The 22097-nt window shown below is 44.1% G+C and overlaps 1 protein-coding gene across 7 annotated transcripts in view; it reads right to left on the reverse strand.

Annotated features, from left to right (window-relative positions):
• The window catches only part of DDC (dopa decarboxylase), a 277543-nt gene that overhangs the window by 90395 nt on the left and 165051 nt on the right, over positions 1-22097 (reverse strand). For all 7 annotated transcript variants that reach the window (XR_011556802.1, XM_070727177.1, XM_070727183.1 and 4 more), the window contains one exon: positions 21766-21860. Coding sequence is in view for 6 of the 7 variants with exons in the window: in XM_070727177.1 (XP_070583278.1) it covers positions 21766-21860 (95 nt within the window). In the remaining variant the exon portion in view is untranslated. The remainder of the gene's footprint in view (positions 1-21765; positions 21861-22097) is intronic.

Raw genomic sequence — 22097 nt, forward strand, 5'->3', positions numbered from 1 at the left:
TCAGAAAAGAAATAAATTTGGAAACATGGGAAAAGGTATGGATATACAATTGGAAAATAACAAAATCAATTTCCTTCAAAGAAAATCAAATTAAGATATTTTGCTTGGGAGAGGCAGATATTTATATATTTATTTATTTAATTTATTTTTCAAACAAGTATAGCATTATAGTACATATTAACATAAGATAACATAAGTAGAACGTAGTAATAGAAAGGATAATAAGACAGTAGGACAAGGACATTAGGCACATAAGTGCACACAACCATTCCTTCAAAGAAGTAGCTGGCATTTTTCACGGGGTGGGGGGGAGAGGGGGCATACATACACACACACACACACGCTCGCCCTCTAAAATTCAACCTCCCCCTTTTTCTTTGTTGCCTTGGCTTCCCTTTCATTCACACGCCCCACCCCCACATCCTGCCAACACACACGGAGGGAGAGAGGAGTAAAAAAAAACACCTCCCGGTTTCAGCAAGGGAAAAAGGAGGCTACACACCCAATCCTTCAAAGTAGCAGGCATTCTTCGCAGGATGGACGGGCGCACACACAAACACACACACACACACACAACCTCACCAGCTTCGCATTGTCTGTTCCTCTCTCGCACGCCGTCGGAGCAGTTGGCTGGCAACTTTGCTGGACCCGGAGAAGGGAAGGCAGCTGCAAGACGCCGACAGGAGCTCCAAGAGGGAAGTAAAAGAGGGCTCCGAGTGACGCGGCTGTGGGAAGGATGGGGCAGTTGCCTTCCCTTCCCCGGGTCCAGGAAAGTTGCCAGCCAACTGCTCCGACGGCGTGCGAGAGGGGAAAAGACAATGGGAAGTCGGGGGGGGGATTCCTGCTTCATGAGTCCCCCCCCTGACCTCACCACCTTCGCATTGTCTGTTCCTCTCTCACACGCCGTCGGAGCAGTTGGCTGGCAACTTTGCTGGACCCGGAGAAGGGAAGGCAGCTGCAAGACGCCGACAGGAGCTCCAAGAGGGAAGTAAAAGAGGGCTCCGAGTGACGCGGCTGTGGGAAGGGTGGGGCAGTTGCCTTCCCTTGCCCCGGGTCCAGGAAAGTTGCCAGCCAACTGCTCCGACGGCGTGCGAGAGGGGAAAAGACGATGAGGTGGGGGGGGATTCCTGCTTCACGAGTCCCCCCGCCCCGACCTCACCAGCTTCCCATCGTCTTTTCCCCTCTTGCAGTTGGCTGGCATCTTTGCTAGAGCCGGGGAGAGGAGGCAACTTCCCCACTCTTGCCACAGCCGCTTTGGTTGGAGCGCCCTTTGCCGCCGCACTTTGCCCTTTCCCACACCCGCCCAAGCCAGCAATGTCTGCCGGGCTCCCGTGGTGCGCCCTCTTGTGGTGATTCGGCGCCCTCTTGTGGTGACCTGAGTATAAGCCGAGGTCGGGTTTTTCAGCCCATTTTTGGGGCTGAAAAACTCGGCTTATACTCGAGTATATACGGTAACTTAGAAGGCCATGATTTAATGTTAGGCTGGCATGCCTTTATATGGTATGAAAAGTTGAAAACCCACTCATATTTTAAAAGTAATATTATTAGAAAAGCATTGATAGACATTTGGAATAAAATAAAGTCTCTGGAGAGGGGCGGCATACAAATCCAATAAATAAAATAAATAAAGAAAAACCATTTTTTAGTAGTGCCAAATGGATTTCACCAATTGAGGCCATTTCACACCCAAACCTTTTAAAAGACAGAAAGATATGGAAATATAGACATTTATGGGATAATCAATTAAAATTGAGAACTAAACAAGAACTACAAGAGATAGGTGTTGACCTAGATTGGTGGCAGTATGTGCAGATTAACTCTAGATATCAAAAGAATATTAAAACTTATATTTTTAAGAAAGAAAATAATATATTGGGCAAATTGTTGACTCAAAATCAAGGGAAATTAATTGGAAAGGTATATAAATAGTTAAAAAACTATAGAACGATAGGTTGGATATTGAAAGATAATATGATCAGTTGGTGCAAAAATTTCAGAAAAGAAATAAATTTGGAAACATGGGAAAAGGTATGGATATACAATTGGAAAATAACAAAATCAATTTCCTTCAAAGAAAATCAAATTAAGATATTCTGCTTGGGAGAGGCAGATATTTATATATTTATTTATTTAATTTATTTTTCAAACAAGTATAGCATTATAGTACATATTAACATAAGATAACATAAGTAGAACGTAGTAATAGAAAGGATAATAAGACAGTAGGACAAGGACATTAGGCACATAAGTGCACACAACCATTCCTTCAAAGAAGTAGCTGGCATTTTTCACGGGGTGGGGGGGAGAGGGGGCATACACACACACACACACACACACACTCGCCCTCTAAAATTCATCCTCCCCCTTTTTCTTTGTTGCCTTGGCTTCCCTTTCATTCACACGCCCCACCCCCACATCCTGCCAACACACACGGAGGGAGAGAGGAGTAAAAAAAAACACCTCCCGGTTTCAGCAAGGGAAAAAGGAGGCTACACACCCGCTCCTTCAAAGTAGCAGGCATTCTTCGCAGGATGGACGGGTGCACACACAAACACACACACACAACCTCACCAGCTTCGCATTGTCTGTTCCTCTCTCGCACGCCGTCGGAGCAGTTGGCTGGCAACTTTGCTGGACCCGGAGAAGGGAAGGCAGCTGCAAGACGCCGACAGGAGCTCCAAGAGGGAAGTAAAAGAGGGCTCCGAGTGACGCGGCTGTGGGAAGGATGGGGCAGTTGCCTTCCCTTCCCCGGGTCCAGGAAAGTTGCCAGCCAACTGCTCCGACGGCGTGCGAGAGGGGAAAAGACAATGGGAAGTCGGGGGGGGGGGGATTCCTGCTTCATGAGTCCCCCCCCTGACCTCACCACCTTCGCATTGTCTGTTCCTCTCTCACACGCCGTCGGAGCAGTTGGCTGGCAACTTTGCTGGACCCGGAGAAGGGAAGGCAGCTGCAAGACGCCGAAAGGAGCTCCAAGAGGGAAGTAAAAGAGGGCTCCGAGTGACGCGGCTGTGGGAAGGGTGGGGCAGTTGCCTTCCCTTCCCCCGGGTCCAGGAAAGTTGCCAGCCAACTGCTCCGACGGCGTGCGAGAGGGGAAAAGACGATGAGGTGGGGGGGGGATTCCTGCTTCACGAGTCCCCCCGCCCCGACCTCACCAGCTTCCCATCGTCTTTTCCCCTCTTGCAGTTGGCTGGCATCTTTGCTAGAGCCGGGGAGAGGAGGCAACTTCCCCACTCTTGCCACAGCCGCTTTGGTTGGAGCGCCCTTTGCCGCCGCACTTTGCCCTTTTCCACACCCGCCCAAGCCAGCAATGTCTGCCGGGCTCCCGCGGTGCGCCCTCTTGTGGTGATTCGGCGCCCTCTTGTGGTGACCTGAGTATAAGCCGAGGTCGGGTTTTTCAGCCCATTTTTGGGGCTGAAAAACTCGGCTTATACTCGAGTATATATGGTAACTTAGAAGGCCATGATTTAATGTTAGGCTGGCATGCCTTTATATGGTATGAAAAGTTGAAAACCCACTCATATTTTAAAAGTAATATTATTAGAAAAGCATTGATAGACATTTGGAATAAAATAAAGTCTCTGGAGAGGGGCGGCATACAAATCCAATAAATAAAATAAATAAAGAAAAACCATTTTTTAGTAGTGCCAAATGGATTTCACCAATTGAGGCCATTTCACACCCAAACCTTTTAAAAGACAGAAGGATATGGAAATATAGACATTTATGGGATAATCAATTAAAATTGAGAACTAAACAAGAACTACAAGAGATAGGTGTTGACCTAGATTGGTGGCTGTATGTGCAGATTAACTCTAGATATCAAAAGAATATTAAAACTTATATTTTTAAGAAAGAAAATAATATATTGGGCAAATTGTTGACTCAAAATCAAGGGAAATTAATTGGAAAGGTATATAAATAGTTAAAAAACTATAGAACGATAGGTTGGATATTGAAAGATAATATGATCAGTTGGTGCAAAAATTTCAGAAAAGAAATAAATTTGGAAACATGGGAAAAGGTAGGGATATACAATTGGAAAATAACAAAATCAATTTCCTTCAAAGAAAATCAAATTAAGATATTTTGCTTGGGAGAGGCAGATATTTATATATTTATTTATTTAATTTATTTTTCAAACAAGTATAGCATTATAGTACATATTAACATAAGATAACATAAGTAGAACGTAGTAATAGAAAGGATAATAAGACAGTAGGACAAGGACATTAGGCACATAAGTGCACTTATGCATGCCCCTTACAGACCTCTTAGAAAAGGGGAGAGGTCAATTGTAGATAATGTAAGGTTGAAGATTTTGGGGACAACAGAGTCAGGTAATGAGTTCCAGACAGTTATCATTCTATTGCTGAAATCGTATTTTCTGCAGTCAGGTTTGGAGCAATTTACATTCAGTTTGTATCTATTACGTGCTCTTGTGTTGGTGTTGTTAAAGGTGAAGTAGTCACTGACAGGGAGTACATTATGATGTATGATTTTATGAACAACAGTTAAATCAGTTTGGAGACGACGTAGTTGTAAATTTTCTAGATTTCGTATTTGAAGTCTGGAGGAGTAGGGTAATTTGTTACGTGAGGAGGAGTGAAGGACTCTTCTTGTGAAGTATTTCTGGACTCCTTCGATTGTATCTGATATGCAGTGTGGATTCCACACAGGTGAGCTATATTCTAGAATAGGTCTGAAGAATGTTTTGTATGCTCTGGTGAATAAATCAGTGTTTCTAGAGAAGAGGCTACGTAATATTAGGTTTAGAATTCTTAATGCTTTTTTGGCAATGTTGTTACAGTGGGCTCTAGCACCTAGGTCATTGGAAATGAGTACTCCAAGGTCTTTGACTTAGAAGGTTCGCTGTTAGTTCAGTTTTACCAAGTATGTATGTAGTATTCAGATTCTTTTTACCAATATGTAGGACGGAGTGTAAAGGATTGGTTTATGATGGATTCCATGACTTTACAAGTGACACAAGTCAGGGAGATTGGTCTGTAGTTTTCAATGTTGCTTGGATCACCTTTTTTTGAAGATAGGGATGACTGTGGCTAGAGACCAGAGTTTAGGTAGGGAGCTAGTTGTAGAAGATATTTTGAAAATTATGCTTAGGGGTTCATCCAGGGTTGAGGAGAGCTTTTTTAAGAAGTATGTGCATAGTCCGCCTGGTCCGATAGAAAGGGAAGGTTTTAGGTTGTGTAATGATTTTTTAACATTTTCCTCTGTAGATGCAATTTGTGTTAGATCATTGAAGTTAGTTGAGTTGCGACTAGGAAATGCTGGGCATGAGCTGTTGCTGTTAACAAAGACAGAGCTGAAGAAGGTTGGCTTTAATTGTTTCATTGTTATACTCTTTATCATTGGGTCCTTTAAGGAGTGGGATGAATCTAGAGTCTTTGAGTTTATTGTTTACAAAGTTATAGAAGGCACCAGTTGATTTTGTATGTAGGAGGTTTTCTTCTTGATTAATGTGATAGTTGGTACATTCAATCTTTATTTGATGACATAAGTTTTTATAGCAGTTTTTAAAGTTTGCAACATGGCCTGTTTTATTTTTATGCCAGAGTAATCTTTTTTTGGATTGTAGCTTTCTTATTTTTATGGGTAATTTATTTTTCTTGGTTTTGGTGAATATTAGAGGTACATATAATTTTATGACTCTGGATCTCAAGCAAAAATATATTGTAATAGTCATCTACAGTGATACAGCCGGAGAATATTGTGGTCCAGTCAAGAGATGAGAGATAAGATTCTATATATTCAAAGTTGGCCTTTTTAAAGTTGAAATTGGTTGTCTTGTTCTTGGGGTTGTTTATTTGAGGAAGTACATTGAGGCAAAAGTCGATTGTGCTGTGGTCGCTGTTGGAAAAGGGTTCTCTTACTTTGAATCCATAAATTGAGTGTAAACTGTTGCAGAAGATGAGGTCTAGGCAGTTGTTGAGTCTGGTGTTGTCTGTAACTAGTTGCACTAGTCCTAGACTAGTGATAGCATTGTAGAAGGTTGAGTGGATGGGTTCAGTTGTGCATTCATTTAGGGACCAGTTAATATGTGGTAGGTTTAAATCGCCAAGAAATATAAGAGGATATTGGTAGGAGGTTGCCCACGTTAGTAGTGTGGTTAGCTTGTTCGCATGTGAGATGTCATAGTCAGGGTCTCTGTAACATAGGAAGAAGCGGAGTGTGGTGACTGAGATTTTTTTTTATTGTTAGAGTTGAAAGGGACCATGAAGGCCATTGAGTTCAACCCCCTGCCCAAGCAGGAACCCTATAGTACACCAGTCAAGGGGCAGTTCAATCTTCTCTTAATAATGTCCAGAGTGTTGGAGTTCACAACGTCTGCTGGTAGGTTGTTCCATTGGTTGATCGCTCTGACCATCAGGAAGTTCCTCCTTATCTCCATGTTGAATCTCTCCTTGGTCAGCTTCCATCCGTTGTTCCTCGTCCGGCCCTCTGGTGCCCTAAAGAATAAAGTGATCCCCTCCTCTCTGTGACATCCCCTCGTATACTTGTAGAATGCTATCATGTCCGCTCTGGCTCTCCTTTTCTCTAGGCTATCCATGCCCAGTTCCCTCAGTCTCTCTTCATAAGTCTTGGTTTCCAATCCCTTAATCATCTTGGTTGCTCTTTTTTTTGCACCTTCTCCAGAGTTTCAATGTCTCTTTTGAAGTGTGGTGACCAGAACTGAACACAGTACTCCAGGTGTGGTCAGACCAGGGCATAGTTGAGTGGTATTAAGACTTCCCTGGTCTTGGAGTGTATTCCCCTGTTGATGCAGCTTAGGATTGTGTTGGCTTTTTTAGCTGCTGCTGCACATTGTTGGCTCATGTTTAGTTGATTGTCCACCAAGACTCCGAGGTCTCTTTCGCAGTCGCTACTGCTAAGAGGAGTTTCTCCCAGGTTGTATGTGTGTCCAGGGTTTTTTCTGCCTAGGTGGACTTTGCTCTTGTCGATGTTAAACATCATTTTGTTGGTGTGGGCCCACAGTGTGGGCCCACTGTGTTAGTCCGTCTAGGTCTTTCTGTAATTTGAGCCTGTCTTCTAGGGTATTGGCTACCCCCGCCAGCTTGGTGTCGTTTGCGAATTTGATCAGTTGCCCTTCTATTCCATCGTCCAAGTCGCTGATGAAAATGCTGAAGAGCACAGGGCACAGGACTGAACCCTGTGGTACCCCGCTGCCTACGTTCTTCCATGTGGATTTGGAACCGCTGAGGACAACTTGTTAGGTGCGGTTGGTCAGCCAGCTATTGATCCATCTGCATGTGTTGTAGTCTACTCCGTTTTTTTCTAATTTGTTGATTAGGAGATGGTGGTCGACTTTGTCGAAAGTTTTGCTGAAGTCTAAGTATATAAGGTCCACCGTGTTGCGCTGGTCTACTGATTTGGTTATGGTGTTGAAAAAGGATATGAGATTGGTTTGGCATGATTTGTTTCTGACAAACCCGTGTTGGCTGTTGGATATTATCTTGTTTGTTTCCAGGTAGTGGCAAAGCTGTTTTTTTATTATTTTCTCCAGTATTTTTCCAGGTATTGAAGTCAGGCTAATAGGTCTGTAGTTGCTTGGATCCGTCTTTTTCCCCTTTTTGTGGATGGGAACTGCGTCCGCTCGTTTCCAGTCTTCTGGTAGGTGGACCAAGATTTTTGGTAGATGAGGGGAAGAGGTTCTGCTTTGGTGTCCGCCAGTTCTTTTAGGACTCTGGGGTGGAGTCCGTCAGGTCCCAGTGATTTGTACTCATTAAGCTCATTCAAGTAGTCCCTAATGGTAGCTTTGTCTGTGTTGAGTTCGGTTCCGGGGCTGTTATTTGCAGTTAGGTTGTAGGTTGGTTGGTTGGTAGTTCCTTTATGTGTGAAGACTGATGTAAAGTAGGTATTGAGCAGCTGTGCTTTGTCTCTGTTGTCGGTGATTTCGTTACCATCCTTGTTTTTTAGTATGGTGACTGTTTCTTTGATTTTTTTCTTGTTGTTTATGTGGTGGAAGAAGCTTTTTTTGTTGTCGTTAATTTTCGTTGCGAGGTGCTGTTCGTATTGAGCTTTTGCTGTTCTTAGGTTTTGCTTGCAGGTTCTGGCTGTTTGCTGATATTCCATCTTGGTTATGAGTCCTTCTTTCCATTTGTTGTATTTGGTTTTTTTTTTTCTTTTACATTGTCTGCAAAGTCCTTGTTTAGCCATGCTGGTTTCATTTTAGTTTTTCTGCTTTTCTTTTTCGTGGGGATTGAATTGTTTTGGGCCTCAATGATAGTGTTTTTTTAGGGATTCCCAGGCATTCTGTGTAGATTTACTCTTAAGAAGTTCCTTCCAGGGTTTATTCTTCAGGTTCACTCTGAGCTTGTTAAAGTCCGCTTTTCTGAAGTCTGGGACTATAGTCGAGTTGGGTGTTGTAGTTAGTGATTGCACAATGCTGAATTTTAGGATGGTATGGTCACTCTCACCTAGCGTCCCTTCTCCTTCTATTGCCTCAATCATTTCTTCCCTGTTTGTTAAAATTAGGTCTAGTATTGCAGTCCCTCTGGTTGCTGTTTCCACTTTTTGAGTTAGAAAGTTATCGGCGAGGCTGGTGAGAAATCTGTCAGACTTTCCACTTGGTGCTGAGTTTGTTTTCCAGTTAATTTTGGGGTAGTTAAAGTCCCCCATTATTATTGTGCTGTGCTTGTTGCATATTGCTGATAGTTGGGTTGTAAAGAGGTTCTCCATTGTATCTGTTTGGTTTGGGGGCCTGTAGTAAACTCCAATTGTAATGTTGTCCTTTTTTCCTTTTATGTTAACTCATATGGTTTCAAGGGGATTATCTTCTTTGGATTGATATAGCTCAGTGGCGGTGTAGTGGTCTTTTATGTATGGTGCAACTCCACCTCCTTTCTTGTTTGACCTGTTTTTCTTGAAGAGATTGTAGCCCTTTATCTGTGTGTTCCAGTCATGTGATTCGTCCCACCATGTTTCTGTAATACCAATTAGATCGTATTGGCCCTCGTGCATTAGTACTTCTAGTTCGTCTTGTTTGTTCCCCAGGCTTTGTGCATTAGTGTACAGCCATTTTAGGTGTTTGTGTCTTATTCTGGGTAGGCATTTTTTATCCTCTGAAATGTTAGTGGGCTTAAATTGCACCCCTTTCTTATTTGGTTCATTGTTCAGTCTCTTACTTTGGTCACCCGCCCCTCTGAGATCTAGTTTAAAGCCCTCCTGATAAGTTGGGCTAGTCGGTTTCTAAGGAGGTTCTTTCCAGCTCTGGTAAGATGTAGTCCATCTGTTGCTAGGAGCCCTTCTTGAAGGTATTGTAGACCGTGGTCGAGGAACCCAAAGTTGTTTTGGCGACACCATCTCTTTAGCCAGTGGTTTATTTGTGGGATTTTGCATTCTCTGTCAGGATGTTGTCCTCTTGTGGGTAGAATAGAGGAGAAGACAACCTGTGCCCCTATCTTTTTGACTGTATTGCCCAAGTGGTCATAGTCTTTCGTGATTTGGTTCATGTCTTTCCTTGTGTCGTTTGTTCCTGCATGGATCACTAGTAGAGGGTAGTAGTCAGTGGGTTTTAGGACTTTAATGAGGTTTAGCACTATGTCCAAGATTTTGGCTCCAGGGAGGCAGCTCACCTCTCTGGATTGATTGTCCGGTCTGCAGATGGCAGGTTCAGTTCCCCTGAGAATTGAGTTGCCAATTACCACCACTCTCCTTTTCTTTTTGGTTCAGTTGGGGAGAGGGGGGCTAGCCTTCGTGATGACTGTGTTTGATGGTGTTGTATTGTTGTGCTTGGATCTTGGTGGCTCCTTGTCAAGTGTTTGTTGATCTTCTTGTGCCAGGAGTACTGCATATTTGTTACTTGTTGGCACCGGGGTTGGAGGGAGGTGGATTGGATTTGGTTCTGATGTGGGGGGGGGGTTGGTTCTGATGTGCTCTTCTGTGGTGTTGGATGTGTTGGGAGTATATTGGTCTTTCTTGTTTTGATGTTGGTGCTGCAGGGTTTTGAGGTTTCTCTCTAGGTTTTCTATTTTTTCCTCAAGTAATTGGATTACTTCACATTTATTGCAAGTGAAGTTTTGGAAGTTTGAGGGTAGGAGTGTATACATGGAGCACAGTGTGCAACTCACTAGGAAGTCAGCTCTTTCATCTTCTTTGTGTGTGGTGGGTTTGTCTTCCATGTGGGTAGTAGAAGTGTCTTCTCTCTGAGTGCGTGATTCGTTCTTCATGGTAGGAGGCTGGTAGTGGAGTAGTTGATGAGTGCTGTTGATGAGTGCTGTTTTTGTATTTAGTTGTGTTTTGGTTGGGTTAGTTCACATATGATGGTTTCTGGAAGGTAAAGATCTTGTTTAAGTTGGATTTTCTTTAGGTTGAGTGATTTTTTATAGAAGATTACAACTCCACCTCCTCTTCGGGTTTTGCGGTCAGATCTGAAAATGTGGTAGTTATTAATTGTAATAATGGAGTTGGGGAGAGATACATTTAACCATGATTCACATATAAACATGATGTCGTATTTGGCAGTTTTTAGTAAGCTTGGGTATTTTGTTAGCAATGCTTCTGGAGTTTATTACTTTACATTTAATGTTAGAAGTGGCTGATGATGAGGAAGTAGGGGGCATGCATTCCTAGTCTCGGTTGATTGGGAGTTGGTCTTGGTTGGAGGTGGGTAAGTAGTTAGGATGGATTTTAGCTATAGTTGTTTGAGATATGGTGGGAGACATGGAGTAGGCCACTCTCAGGGAACAAAAGCTTGCTGCTTGAAAGCAATCCCTTGTTCCGGCCCCATGTGCTCAGTACTGACAAGCGAATCCTGGACCCTGGGCTCGGGCTGTTGCTACTCAATGCCACATCAGTTTTAAATAAAGCTGCCCTCATTCAGTATTTACTCCTGGATGAGGAAGTCGAACTGATATGTGTGACTTAGACCTGGCTGGACCCAGAAGGAGGAGTTCCTTTCTCTGAAATGTGCCCAGCTGGATTTCAGATATGGCACCAGCCATAACTCCAAGGAAGGGGTGGGGAGCAATGTTCCCTGTAGGCTGCGCATGCCTGCGCCAGCGCACACAAAAACGCCCCCTGCGCACCCTTTTCCAAGGGCGTGCACTGAGCCATGGCTGCCCCCCGCACCTCTAGCCCCCTCACACCCCTGGCTACTCGCCTTGGGGCACGGTTCCTCTCGCAGCGGGAACGCCTGCCCCGCCACTCTTGCAGTCCCTTCTCCGAGAACACTTTCGTCCCGGGATCTCAGCGAGGGGGCTGCAGGAGAGGCAGGGCAGGTGTTCTCACAGCGGGGGACGGCAAAGGCAATTTCACTGTTGGGCGCGTGGGCCGGCGCACACTCTCCCCATCCCCCTGCCAGCCTGCCCGGAACATTCAAAGTAAGAAAAACCTTCGCCATAATGGACATAATATACTTGGATTTCAGTAAGGTTTTTGACAAAGTAAATTACAGGATACATCTTAGTAAGCTAAAAAAAAACCTCCTGGGATAAACAGAATAAGAACCAGATGGATTTGTAATTGGCTGACAAACTATGCAGAATGTATAGTCCTTAATGGAACTATACTTACATGAAAGGAAGTTGTCTAGACTGACTCAAACTTTTACCTATATTCAGCTTTGCTTGTAGCTTGACTGCTTAGATAGGGCTATAATCAGTATATGTCTAATAAGTCTGTTATAAGTCTATAGTCTGTTATTGCTATTACTACTGACAAATAATAGGGGTATAGGAATGCAAGGCTGTGGGAAATGGCCCCCAGGTATCATTAGTTTGCATGAGCATTGTTCCCTCTCTCAAGGACACCGAGAGCAGATGCCACAGCAGGATTGTCTGCTTCCCCCTCAAAATGAACATTGCGATGGATGCAGAATACATACACGGACACAGAACTGGGATAAATGGGTCACATTTATTGAATAACTCAGGACCTGCAAAGGTAAAACAAAGCGGGCGGAAATAACCCTTCAAACATTCCTGGGCAACTATAGGGCAAAGCCCCCTGCTGAGCAAGGGAAGGTCCCCTTGGCCTTGAACTTGGCCTTGAACTTGAACTTGACCTCCCCTTGCTCCTTGCCAAGCCCATGCATGTGGGGAGACTCACCCACCCAGGTTGTCATTTCTGGGCATGCGGTGGGTGAGCCCAAAGGGCATCTCGCCTCCATGTCCAGGCCGGCCTAGCCTTGTAACATGGCGGGGAGCAGCCTGTCACCTTCCAACGGTGCCCAAAGGAGATCACACAGTTGCTATTACTTCCCATTTTCCGCCCCTTACCGCCACCACAGGGGACAGGCCACAAAAAGTGAACCTCCACTGCTTCCCCCACACCCCCGTGCAGGGCCTTGACTGAGTTCCTGATGGCCCGACACCCCCTGTAGCCCCTTAAAGGCACCATCTCAGCACAGAGGTGTCATTGTCCAAATGCCTTGCAGCCAGGTGCGTCCTTTATCAAATACCGCTCCCTAGGGGTACCTTATAGCCCAGGAGCTCCCCCCACTGCATCACCGACTTGGCTCCCTTCATCCTTCCCATGCAGCCCCCTTCTGGGCCCCCCAAACCAAAGAGGGGCCCACACTGTGCACAACCTGGTTCTCCATGTTGCAGGCTCTCCTCATCCTGCATCCACATGGTGTCCTCCCACCAGGGCCGCCTGTCCATCCCTGGCACCTTGGGGGGTGCTATACCGGGGGATCCCCTCATTCTTTACGTCATCAGGCTCACTGTTCCTTCTTAGTCCTGGGGGGACCCCCACTTTAACGGCCAGATAACAGACATTTGTTCTGGAGGCCTCTTCCCAGCAAGCCCGGAAACTATGGGGGTGTCATACCGGAGGCCCTCCCCCTGCATTATCTCAAAGGCTCACTGTTCCTTCACTTTCTCATGGGGGGGAGGACCCCCACTTTAACAGCTGGTTGCATACATCTGTTCCAAAGGCATCCTCCCAAGAGGGCAGCCACGTCACACCTACGACATCCGGAGTGCCAGTTACCAAAGCCAGGGATGACCCCCCCTGCCGCTCGTCACTGTATTAAAACGTCTCTCTGGGCAATCCACAGCACTCCATAGGGTGCGGCCACATGGAGCCCCACACCAGGTCCATACCAGGATGAGGGGAGACCCATTACCTCACGGTCAGCTCTATTGTCCCTCCTGGCTCCCAACTTACCACCCAATGGTGACCACCTTACGTCACAGGGGAGGGGGGGCTCCCTGTGCTCTGCTGTCAGGCTCAAAACTGGTCCCCCCACCATTGCTGCCCCAAATCAAGGGGGGCCTCATATATGCTCACAGGCCGCAATGGACCCTGTGGTACCCATCATTGTCCCTCAATCGCTGCTGGCCGTATCTTATTGGGTACCGCCCACTAGCCACGGTAGTGGCCACCTGCCTCCTCCTGGCAGAATGCCTGCTTTCTGCCAGCTCTTGGCTCTATGCCTCCTTCCTGGCTGGACACTCCAGCCTGTCACCATCGGCACCCGTGGTGCCACAATGTTGATCTGCCCAGGAGACCTGCAATAAAACTAATCAAGCAGTTAACTCACAAATGCCTTTAAATCTCCCCCAGCTGACCCCCATTCTCGGGGCGGTGTGGCTGACCTTTAACTACAGGCACACCTAGGAAAAAATTCACCAATCACCGATTGTATGCCAGTACCCGCCCCTCGACCATCCAATGAATAAAGGGGGGCCACCCGCGCCAGTAGGCTTACTTATCCCAGGGTGTGTGTTTGAGTGTGTATGAGGCCATGGCCGCCATCCTTTTGGGCAGGGGGGCAGCAATCCCCCCAGCCCCTAGCCTTCCTTTCGACTGACAGTGCAGAACTTACCATGCCCCAGACCCACTGACTTGTAGTAGGCAACCGGGAGTTTCCAAAACCTGGGTGCGGGGTAGTAAAGTCATAACTGTGCCTGGGGGGCTCACCTCCCAGCTCATGGGCCCACACCCACCAATGATAAAGCAGCCTGGCCACCTGAATGCATGTCTGCTAAGTGCCCCCCATCTGAAAGGTCCGCCAGGCCTGGATCCTGTTGAACTATTGAATACAGAAAAAGCAACCTACAAAGCCCCCCTTTGTGGGGCGTTATACAAAACAGTGAGAGTCTATGAGCAGGGTGGGAGGGGGAAGGAGACACACCTAATTGGTAAAGGCAGGGGGGTTGGCCCAAGCCCAGTTGCCCTATCCTCCCCAGCAAAAATCCCCTGAGAGCGAAGCCCATGAACGGGCTTCGCTCCTACCTCTCGCCTTCCCCGGTGGGGGGGGGGGGGGCTGTTGTCCCAAATCACCCAGGCCAGTGATCTGGCTCCCATCCTGCCGGCAGGGCTGCAGCCATGTGAGCTTGGCTGGTGATACAGGTTCCCCCAGCCAACAACGTAGCGAATCAGAAGGCGGATGGCCATGGAGCCCCAAGCAATGTGGACTCCATCACCTTTTCTTAGTCGTGCAGCCGGACCACGTGGTTCATCCCCGCCGGTGTGAGACCCGGCTGGCAATCTCGGTGACGGAGGCCCTCCACGTGGCCTCCGCATTGTTCTCCGCCAAGACAGGCCAGCAGCAGCAGAGGAAAGGGAAGACGGGCGGCACTCGGCCCCCTTTATACTCGGGGTGATGCCCATCTCCCGGAAGCATGTCATGTCCCCGCACACTAACTACGCGCACCAGCAAACCCCTCCTCCCTAAATTGCCGCCGGAGTCCTTTGGGTTCCCACCACCACAGTCCCTAAGTGATTGGTGGGTATGGGATACCTCAAAGTTCTGTTGTATGCCCAGTACTCTTCAACATATTCATAAATGATTTAGATCAGGGAATAGAAGTGGAACTGATGAAATTTGCAGGTGATACCAAACTGGCAAGAATAGGATAGGTTTAAAATCCACATGGATTTAAAATCCACATGGGCAGACTTGAAAATTGGGCCCCCTCTAACAAAATGAAATTCAATGGTGAGAAAAGTTAGGTTTTGCACTTAGGCAAGAAAAAACAAATGTAAAGGTTCAGATTAGGTGAAAGCTGGCTCAATAACAGTAACTATGAGAAGGATCTTGGCATCTCAATGGACCATCACTTAAATATGAGCTAATAGTGTGCAGCGGCAGCCAAAAAAGCCAAATGCTATCTAGGCTGCATTAACATAAGGATAGAATAAAAATGTGAAGTACTAGTACAGCTCTGTAAAGCCTTAGTAAAAGAATATTTAGAATACTGCAGTCAGTTTTGGTCACCATATAATTTAAAAACATGTTGAGAATCTGTAAAGAGTTCAGAAAAGACTGACAAAAATTATTAGGGGGCTGGATGCTTAAACATATAAACAACTGTCACAGGAATTGGGTATGTGTAGTCTAGAGAAAAAAAGGAGTGGCAGTAGTATTCCAGTATTTGAGAGCCTGCCATAAAGAAGAGGGGAGTCAACTTATTATCCAGAACAGTACCCAGTACCCTGAGCCAGGGGGGTTGCTAAAGGAAGCTGAGAGTAAAAGTGAGCCTGAGGGAGCTGGTATGACATTGTGGAAATGGTCCCAGTCAGACAGTGAGGAAGACAGTGGAAATGATTGGATAAATCCTCTCTATAGAAGAATGATTTGAAGGTGATCCAGAGTAAAAGGTATTAATTCACAGCCTTAGCTCTTTGAGGTGTGATGTCACTTCTAGGCATTATAAAAAATGGGTTTGTGGGAAATAGGATTTGGAGTCTCAATGTTCGTTCTTTGAAGGAGACATGAAACTGAAGGTGTGCTGGAACAAAGCTTTAAGATCATGGTTTCTGTTGCAAAACTATCATCCTTGATGCACACTGTGTTAACAATGCCTTTGGTGAGCAGAACTATATTTCAGTAATTGACTTTGGGGTTTTATCTCAGAAATGTAGATAAAAAATGAATTCTGGTGCTCTTCCCGGACCTTGGTCAAAGCTGACTCTAAATGAGATAGAATCTACTTCTATGCTATTTTAAACTCTACATTTTCATTCATGTATGCTTGATTTTGAATAGAGTGAGTTTTATTAGTAAAAAAGTGATTTTCAGAGATTGATTGATTGATTGATTGATTGATTGATTAGATTTCTATGATGCCCCTCTCCGAGAATTTGCCAGAAGCCCATGAAGCAGAACAAGTGCTACAAGGCAATACAAGAAACAAGCGTTGGAAACCAATCGAGAAGAGAAGCATCTTATAACTAAGGGGAAATGTCCTAACAGTGAGAACAATTAACCAATGGAACAACTTGCCTTCAGAAGTGGGGGGTGATCCATCATTGAAGGCTTTTAAGAAGAAAATGGACAGCCACGTGTCTGAAGAGGCATGGGGTCTCTTGCTCAAGCAGTGGGTTGGACTAAAAGACCTCTATCATCCCTTCCAACTCTGTTATTTTCTTAAGCCATAAAATTCAATTAGGGAATACATTCTTTTTCACATGACTAAACATCTACCTCATCTCACATATGTTGAACAAACAGTGGTGGAGTGGGGGTGCTAAGAGTATCACGTGTTCATTTCCTTTTCTTCCTTTTTGCATGTCTATGTGTCAGTGTTGATACCAATTGCCTGAATGATTCCCTGCAATTTTCTTAGCAATATGACTTCATATGACTAGCCCAAGGCAGGATTAGAATCTCCTGGTGTATAGACAGGTGCCTTAATTGCTATACCCAATTTGCTTTTTTCCACACAATTAATAAAGTTATTGGATTAATTTGACAAAATTATTTAAATTTTATTGACCAAATTCAAGCACATGCTATTGTTATGTGAATTGGCACATTCCAAACACTCTCCTCACTTCCTCCCAAGTGAGCAAAAGACCTAGTGATATAACCCAGCATCTCCTGTTAAAAGGATAAACTAGGAAATACTAGACTTTCCCTACATCTTAACAGTTTTTCCATCATGTTACTGTCTTGTTATGTAAAACCAATGCTTTAAGGTATCTAATAGAAAAAGTGAGCAAATCAGTAGAAATAGGAAATTTATTCTCACTTATTGAATGGTTGCTACCCTGGAAAATACTGTGTTGCCCTGCAAGTGATGATTCATTTCCTTCCAAAGCCAATAAAACCTACCCAGGAAATTACAGTGGGCTTTGTTTGCTGATAAAATGAAAAGAAGAGCTGCTTTATAGGTTAGCTTCCCCCTTCTTTTTCTTTATTAGTCTATAGCCAGTAGGCACTGACCTTCGCCAAAGATTGTGTTTTTTTCTGTTGACATAGAATTTATCTGACAGCTGAAGAGAAGCTCAGGAAATTGCATTGTCCTTATCTAAGGAAGTACAGAGAAAGTAGCTAGGCATTATTGAAAAGGGGAAAGAATATAAAAGAAAAATATTATACACAGAACGTTAAACAAATTCTTCCCACCCATGCTCTGTTGTTAACTGAAGAAACAAAGCACGAACTTTTCTGCCTTGATTTTTCATATAAATGCAGATAGAAAAAGTGATAATTAAATATAATTATTTATTTCAAATAAATTTGCAGTATCAATCTATAGCTGTAGGGTTATTCGAAAATGAAAGCCAGCCTTGCTCGTCACTTCATTTTTGCCATTTTTTTAATTAAATAGAAGGAACATCAAAGGAACTTGATTGGCTAGTTGTTTTTATTTCTATTTTACTTTACAAATAAAAGGCTCAAAAGTGTTCTATGTATTATTATTTATTGTTCCTTAAGGACCGTGACTAGGACACATGCAATGGTGCTGGCAAAAAAGACGGAAAAACACAACTAAATCCAATATTTTATGTTACTCAATCTATCAGCCAAAAAGGACATTTCCATGTACCATAATTCTCACTAGATATCCTCTCAGTCAGGCATAACTTTTCAAATGACCCTTCTTCTGCCTGTTGAAGCTGGAGAGAATGAGGAACAGGTAGGGAAAGGGAAAGATTTCTCACTATTAAGGATATTGATCATCAATCCTCCCCTAACATGAGATAGGGGAAACAACAAGTTTTAATAGAAGTCTATGCCCATGGGTACAAGACAATGAAGGAGAGGCCTTTTCCCCAACTGGCTGGAGAGTTTTGTGAAAAATTGGTAAAGGGCAAAGAGTAATCTCCCACAGGGTTGTCTTATCACTCCTACCAGATTTGACAGCAAGCAATGAAAATAATAAGGTATAAAGAATTACTGGATGACCAGATGAAAATAAAATCAAGAAATAAATTACAGGAAGAAGGCATTAAAATAGATTGGTGGCAATACATTCAGATTCAATCTAGATTTCAAAGAGATAGTAAGGTATATAATTTTAATAAGAGTAAAAAAAAATTAGGTAACTTATTAATTAATAATCAGTCCAAATTAATAGGTAAAGTATAAAAATATATGATAGGACATAAAAATATAGACTTGACCTTAAAGGATAGCATGATAAGCTGGTGTAAAAACATAGGTAGAGAAATTGATATAGATACTTGGGAAAAAGTCTGGATTTCAAACTGGAAAATGACAAAGTCGGTCTCGTTAAAAGAAAACCAAATTAAAATGTTCTATAGGTGGCACCTCCCACCGAGTAGGATAGCAAAAATGTTCCCCAATGTGTCCCCATTATGTTGGAAATGTAAGAAAGAAATAGGTACCTACTATCATCAATGGTGGATGTGTAGTAAAGTTAAGCTCTATTGGAAAATGATAGAAAGAATTTTTAAAGAAATAGTAATGCAGGATGTAGAAAAAAACCTGGAATTCTACTTACTGGGTATAACTAGTCAGGAATACAAGAAAGAAATTTTATATTTAGTTATACATATCTTGACAGCGGCCAGGATTGTGTACGCGCAAAACTGGAAAGGGGAAAATATCCCCAAAGAAGAAGGTTATCAAGAAAATACTAGATTGCGCTGAAATGGATATGATGACAAGACGGTTAAAAGACCAAGTAGAATCAGAATTTTATGTAGTATGGAATAAAGTGTATATATGGATAAATAAGAAAAAGAAGAAGGTATGACTTATATTTTGTGTTTTACCTAGGTTATAAATGAAAGTTTTTGTATACAAGATTAAATATAGTTTCTTCTTTTCATTTAAAGTATTAAGTTGATTTAAAGTATTAAAAAGGTATTCTTTTCTTGTATGAAATTTAACTTCTAAAATAAGTAGGGGTATCGCAACCCCAAATTCATGTTAAATGTATGTTTGTTGGTTTTGTCTTTCTATGAAAATTTCAATAAAGTTTATTAAAAAAATAAAAATAAAAACTGGAGCTCCTCTCCCTCCTTGGCTGCCAGCCAGTCTAGGCTCTCAGCCTTCTTCTTGCTTAATCTGCCCCACATGGAAGCCTGGAAGGAGGCGGGTGGCAACTTGAAGAAGTTGGGATACTGGGATACTTTTCTCCACCTGCAGTCTGGGCCTTTCTCCACAGGGTGGGAAGCTCTCCCAGCAGGGCTAAAATTAGCGCGGCATGTCCCGATGCAGCTGTCCCATCTTGTCTTGTACTGTCTGGCTCGACCAACCTTGACACAGCCTCTGACCACCCGGAGAGTGACTGGGGGGCCGTGGGCCAGGGCAGGCAAGTGCTTGGGAGAGCTCACAGATGCCAGGATGCAAAGAGTGACAGGCAGAGAGCCTCGTCATGCTTGCTCTTCTGTGCTGCTGTCTGCCTCGGCTCCTGCTTTTTTTATCCAGTAAATAAAGATAAGGAATAAAGCTTATCCCACCACTGAGAGGAAGAAAGGAAAGGAGGAAGGAAATGGAAGGAAAGGAAAGGAAAGGAAGGAGGAAAGGAATGGAACAGAGGAAAGGAAAGGAAAGGGGAGGAAAAAAGAAAGAAAGAAATAGGAAGAAAAAGGGAAGGGAAGAAGGGAAGGGAGGGGAGGAAAGGGGTCAAAAGGAATGGAACAGGGGAATAGAAAGGAAAGAAGGAATGGAAAGGAGAGGAGAAAGGAAGGGAGGAAATGGAGGGAAAGGAAAGAAGGAAAGGAAAAGAAAAGAAATAGGAGAAAAGGAAGAGAAAGAAAGAAAGAAAAAAAAACTTATGACCACAATTAAGCCCAAAATTTGGTTGAGAGTGAGATTTACCACATTTTATTCAATTCATGACATTTGCTAACTCTAACATAACATGACCAGACATCCCACTTTCCATGGGATAGTCACGCTTTTTAGTAATTTGCCCCGCATCTCACAGCATTTTTTAAAAGTCCCAATTTTTTGAAAGAAGCCACCGACTGGAGATTGCTGGACCTCCTCATCGGCGGATTTTGGGCAGCGCGGAAGCTGAGCTTCCTTTTTCGCGGCTTCAAAAATTTTCCTGGCAGATTCTACCCTCTGGTGACAGGAAAAAACTTGGAAGCTGCAAAGAAGGGCAAACTGAGCTGCAGCTCACAGAGTGGGGCACATGGCCGAAGCATTGGACTCATACAACGTCGCTGCCAGACTGGCCCACTTGCATCCCAAGAGTTGCCGAGCTGACTGAGAGTTTCGTCCTTCTCATCCATGAGAAGAAGCCACGGCTGCCTCCCTGGCAGGGTCCGGGAACAGCGGGAGCACCCTGGAGGCAGCTGACCTGCTACGGGAACCCACTTGCTATCTCCCTCCAGAACTACTCAGCTGCTTTTTGTGCCTGCGTCTCCTCCACGAGCGCAGCGCCCGGAGCGGTAGTGGTGGCCAGTGTGCCTGCTGTGCCGTCCTGTGTCCCATCTACATCTGTGCCTCTCTCAAGCCCCCAGCACAGCCAGCCAAACCCCTGCTGACCTCCCCATGAACATTGTGCTGGGTGGCTTTCTGGAAAAATGGTTCCTGAGAACAGAGCACGCCAGCTGTTCAGGAGATGCCTTGCAGGAAAAACAGGAGCTAGTGGGTGCTTTGGAAAGTACAAACAGGCCTTTGAACTTTCAGCCTTGGTACCCACAGCACTTGACTCAGAAATGACCGCCTTTGAGGTCAGCGGCCTGGATTTCCAGCTACAGGAAGACCAATGGACCTCTCCCTCCTGACTAATGATGTCCCTCTTTCCCAATCTTAAAATCTGGTCACTTTACTCTAACAGTGATGTGCAAGCTAGAGAAATACATCTGAAGGCATGTATAATGTTCTAAGGTATAGAGGTTATGGTTAAATGTGTGGTAGAAAGTGGACTCTGGATATGTTTTTCCTATTGCAGTAAATGAGGTTGAATGTGTATAATTTTAGAAGGGCTATGCGTGTATGTGTGTGTGTGTCTGTACATATAGTAAATAATATATATTTTGGAGTGCCTCTGTGTAATATGTATTTACACATATGGCATATATACATATGGGATTAAATAGTATATTTTGGATGTTCAGTAATAGTAAATATCTTGCATCTCTTTGAGGCAAGGAGAGGCTAGGCATCCTAACCCTTGGTGTGAGTGACATCAAGTAAGCCACTTTTAAGCCAGTAACATGAACTTTAAGCCACCCCGGTCACATGATCATCCAGCCACTCCCACCTGGTCACATGGGCAGAAAGTCACTCCTACCCAGTTACATGGTTGACAAGCCACACGGTGAGATGACCATCAAGCCACACCAACCAAATAAATCACGGCCACAATGTGGTAGTAAAATTTTTTGCAACCCTTCACTGGTGAATATGGCCAACTCGACATCACTCACATTGAGGGGTGCTTCTCTCGCCTGGCCTCTCGTGCCTGTGGGGATGCTGCAACAGTTGTAAGTGTGAACAATTAACTTCATTTGTGAGTCAAGTTGTTAAGAATCACCGATAGTATGTTGGAAACACTGATGTTAATACCAAACAATGTCTTACGTAATTATAAAAGCATCAGCTAAATGGTCCAGTTGTATTACATTCTGAATTATAGGACTCTGACTTGCCTCTACTCCATTGAGAAGGTAACGGAATTCAGGGCAGATGAAAGCACTCCCAGCATAGGCTGCATCGATATGCATCCAAATATTTTCCTCATTACCTAGGGGGAAAAAATTAGAAGCAAAACATTTTTACCTAATGAAATTATTGCAAAGGTGGGGAGAATGATCAGTTGACAGTTTCCCCACATAAAACAGGAGAGACACAGATAAGCTTTGTTTATTTTTTTTAGATAAGCTTTGTTTATTGTTTGCATAAACAAGATTCAGACAAAGAAACTTGGAGAACACAGCATTTGAAATTCTGAGCTGAGCAAAGTATTAAGGAAGGACAAGAT

Source organism: Erythrolamprus reginae, chromosome Z (assembly GCF_031021105.1).
Source record: "Erythrolamprus reginae isolate rEryReg1 chromosome Z, rEryReg1.hap1, whole genome shotgun sequence".
Classification (NCBI taxonomy): domain Eukaryota; kingdom Metazoa; phylum Chordata; class Lepidosauria; order Squamata; family Dipsadidae; genus Erythrolamprus; species Erythrolamprus reginae.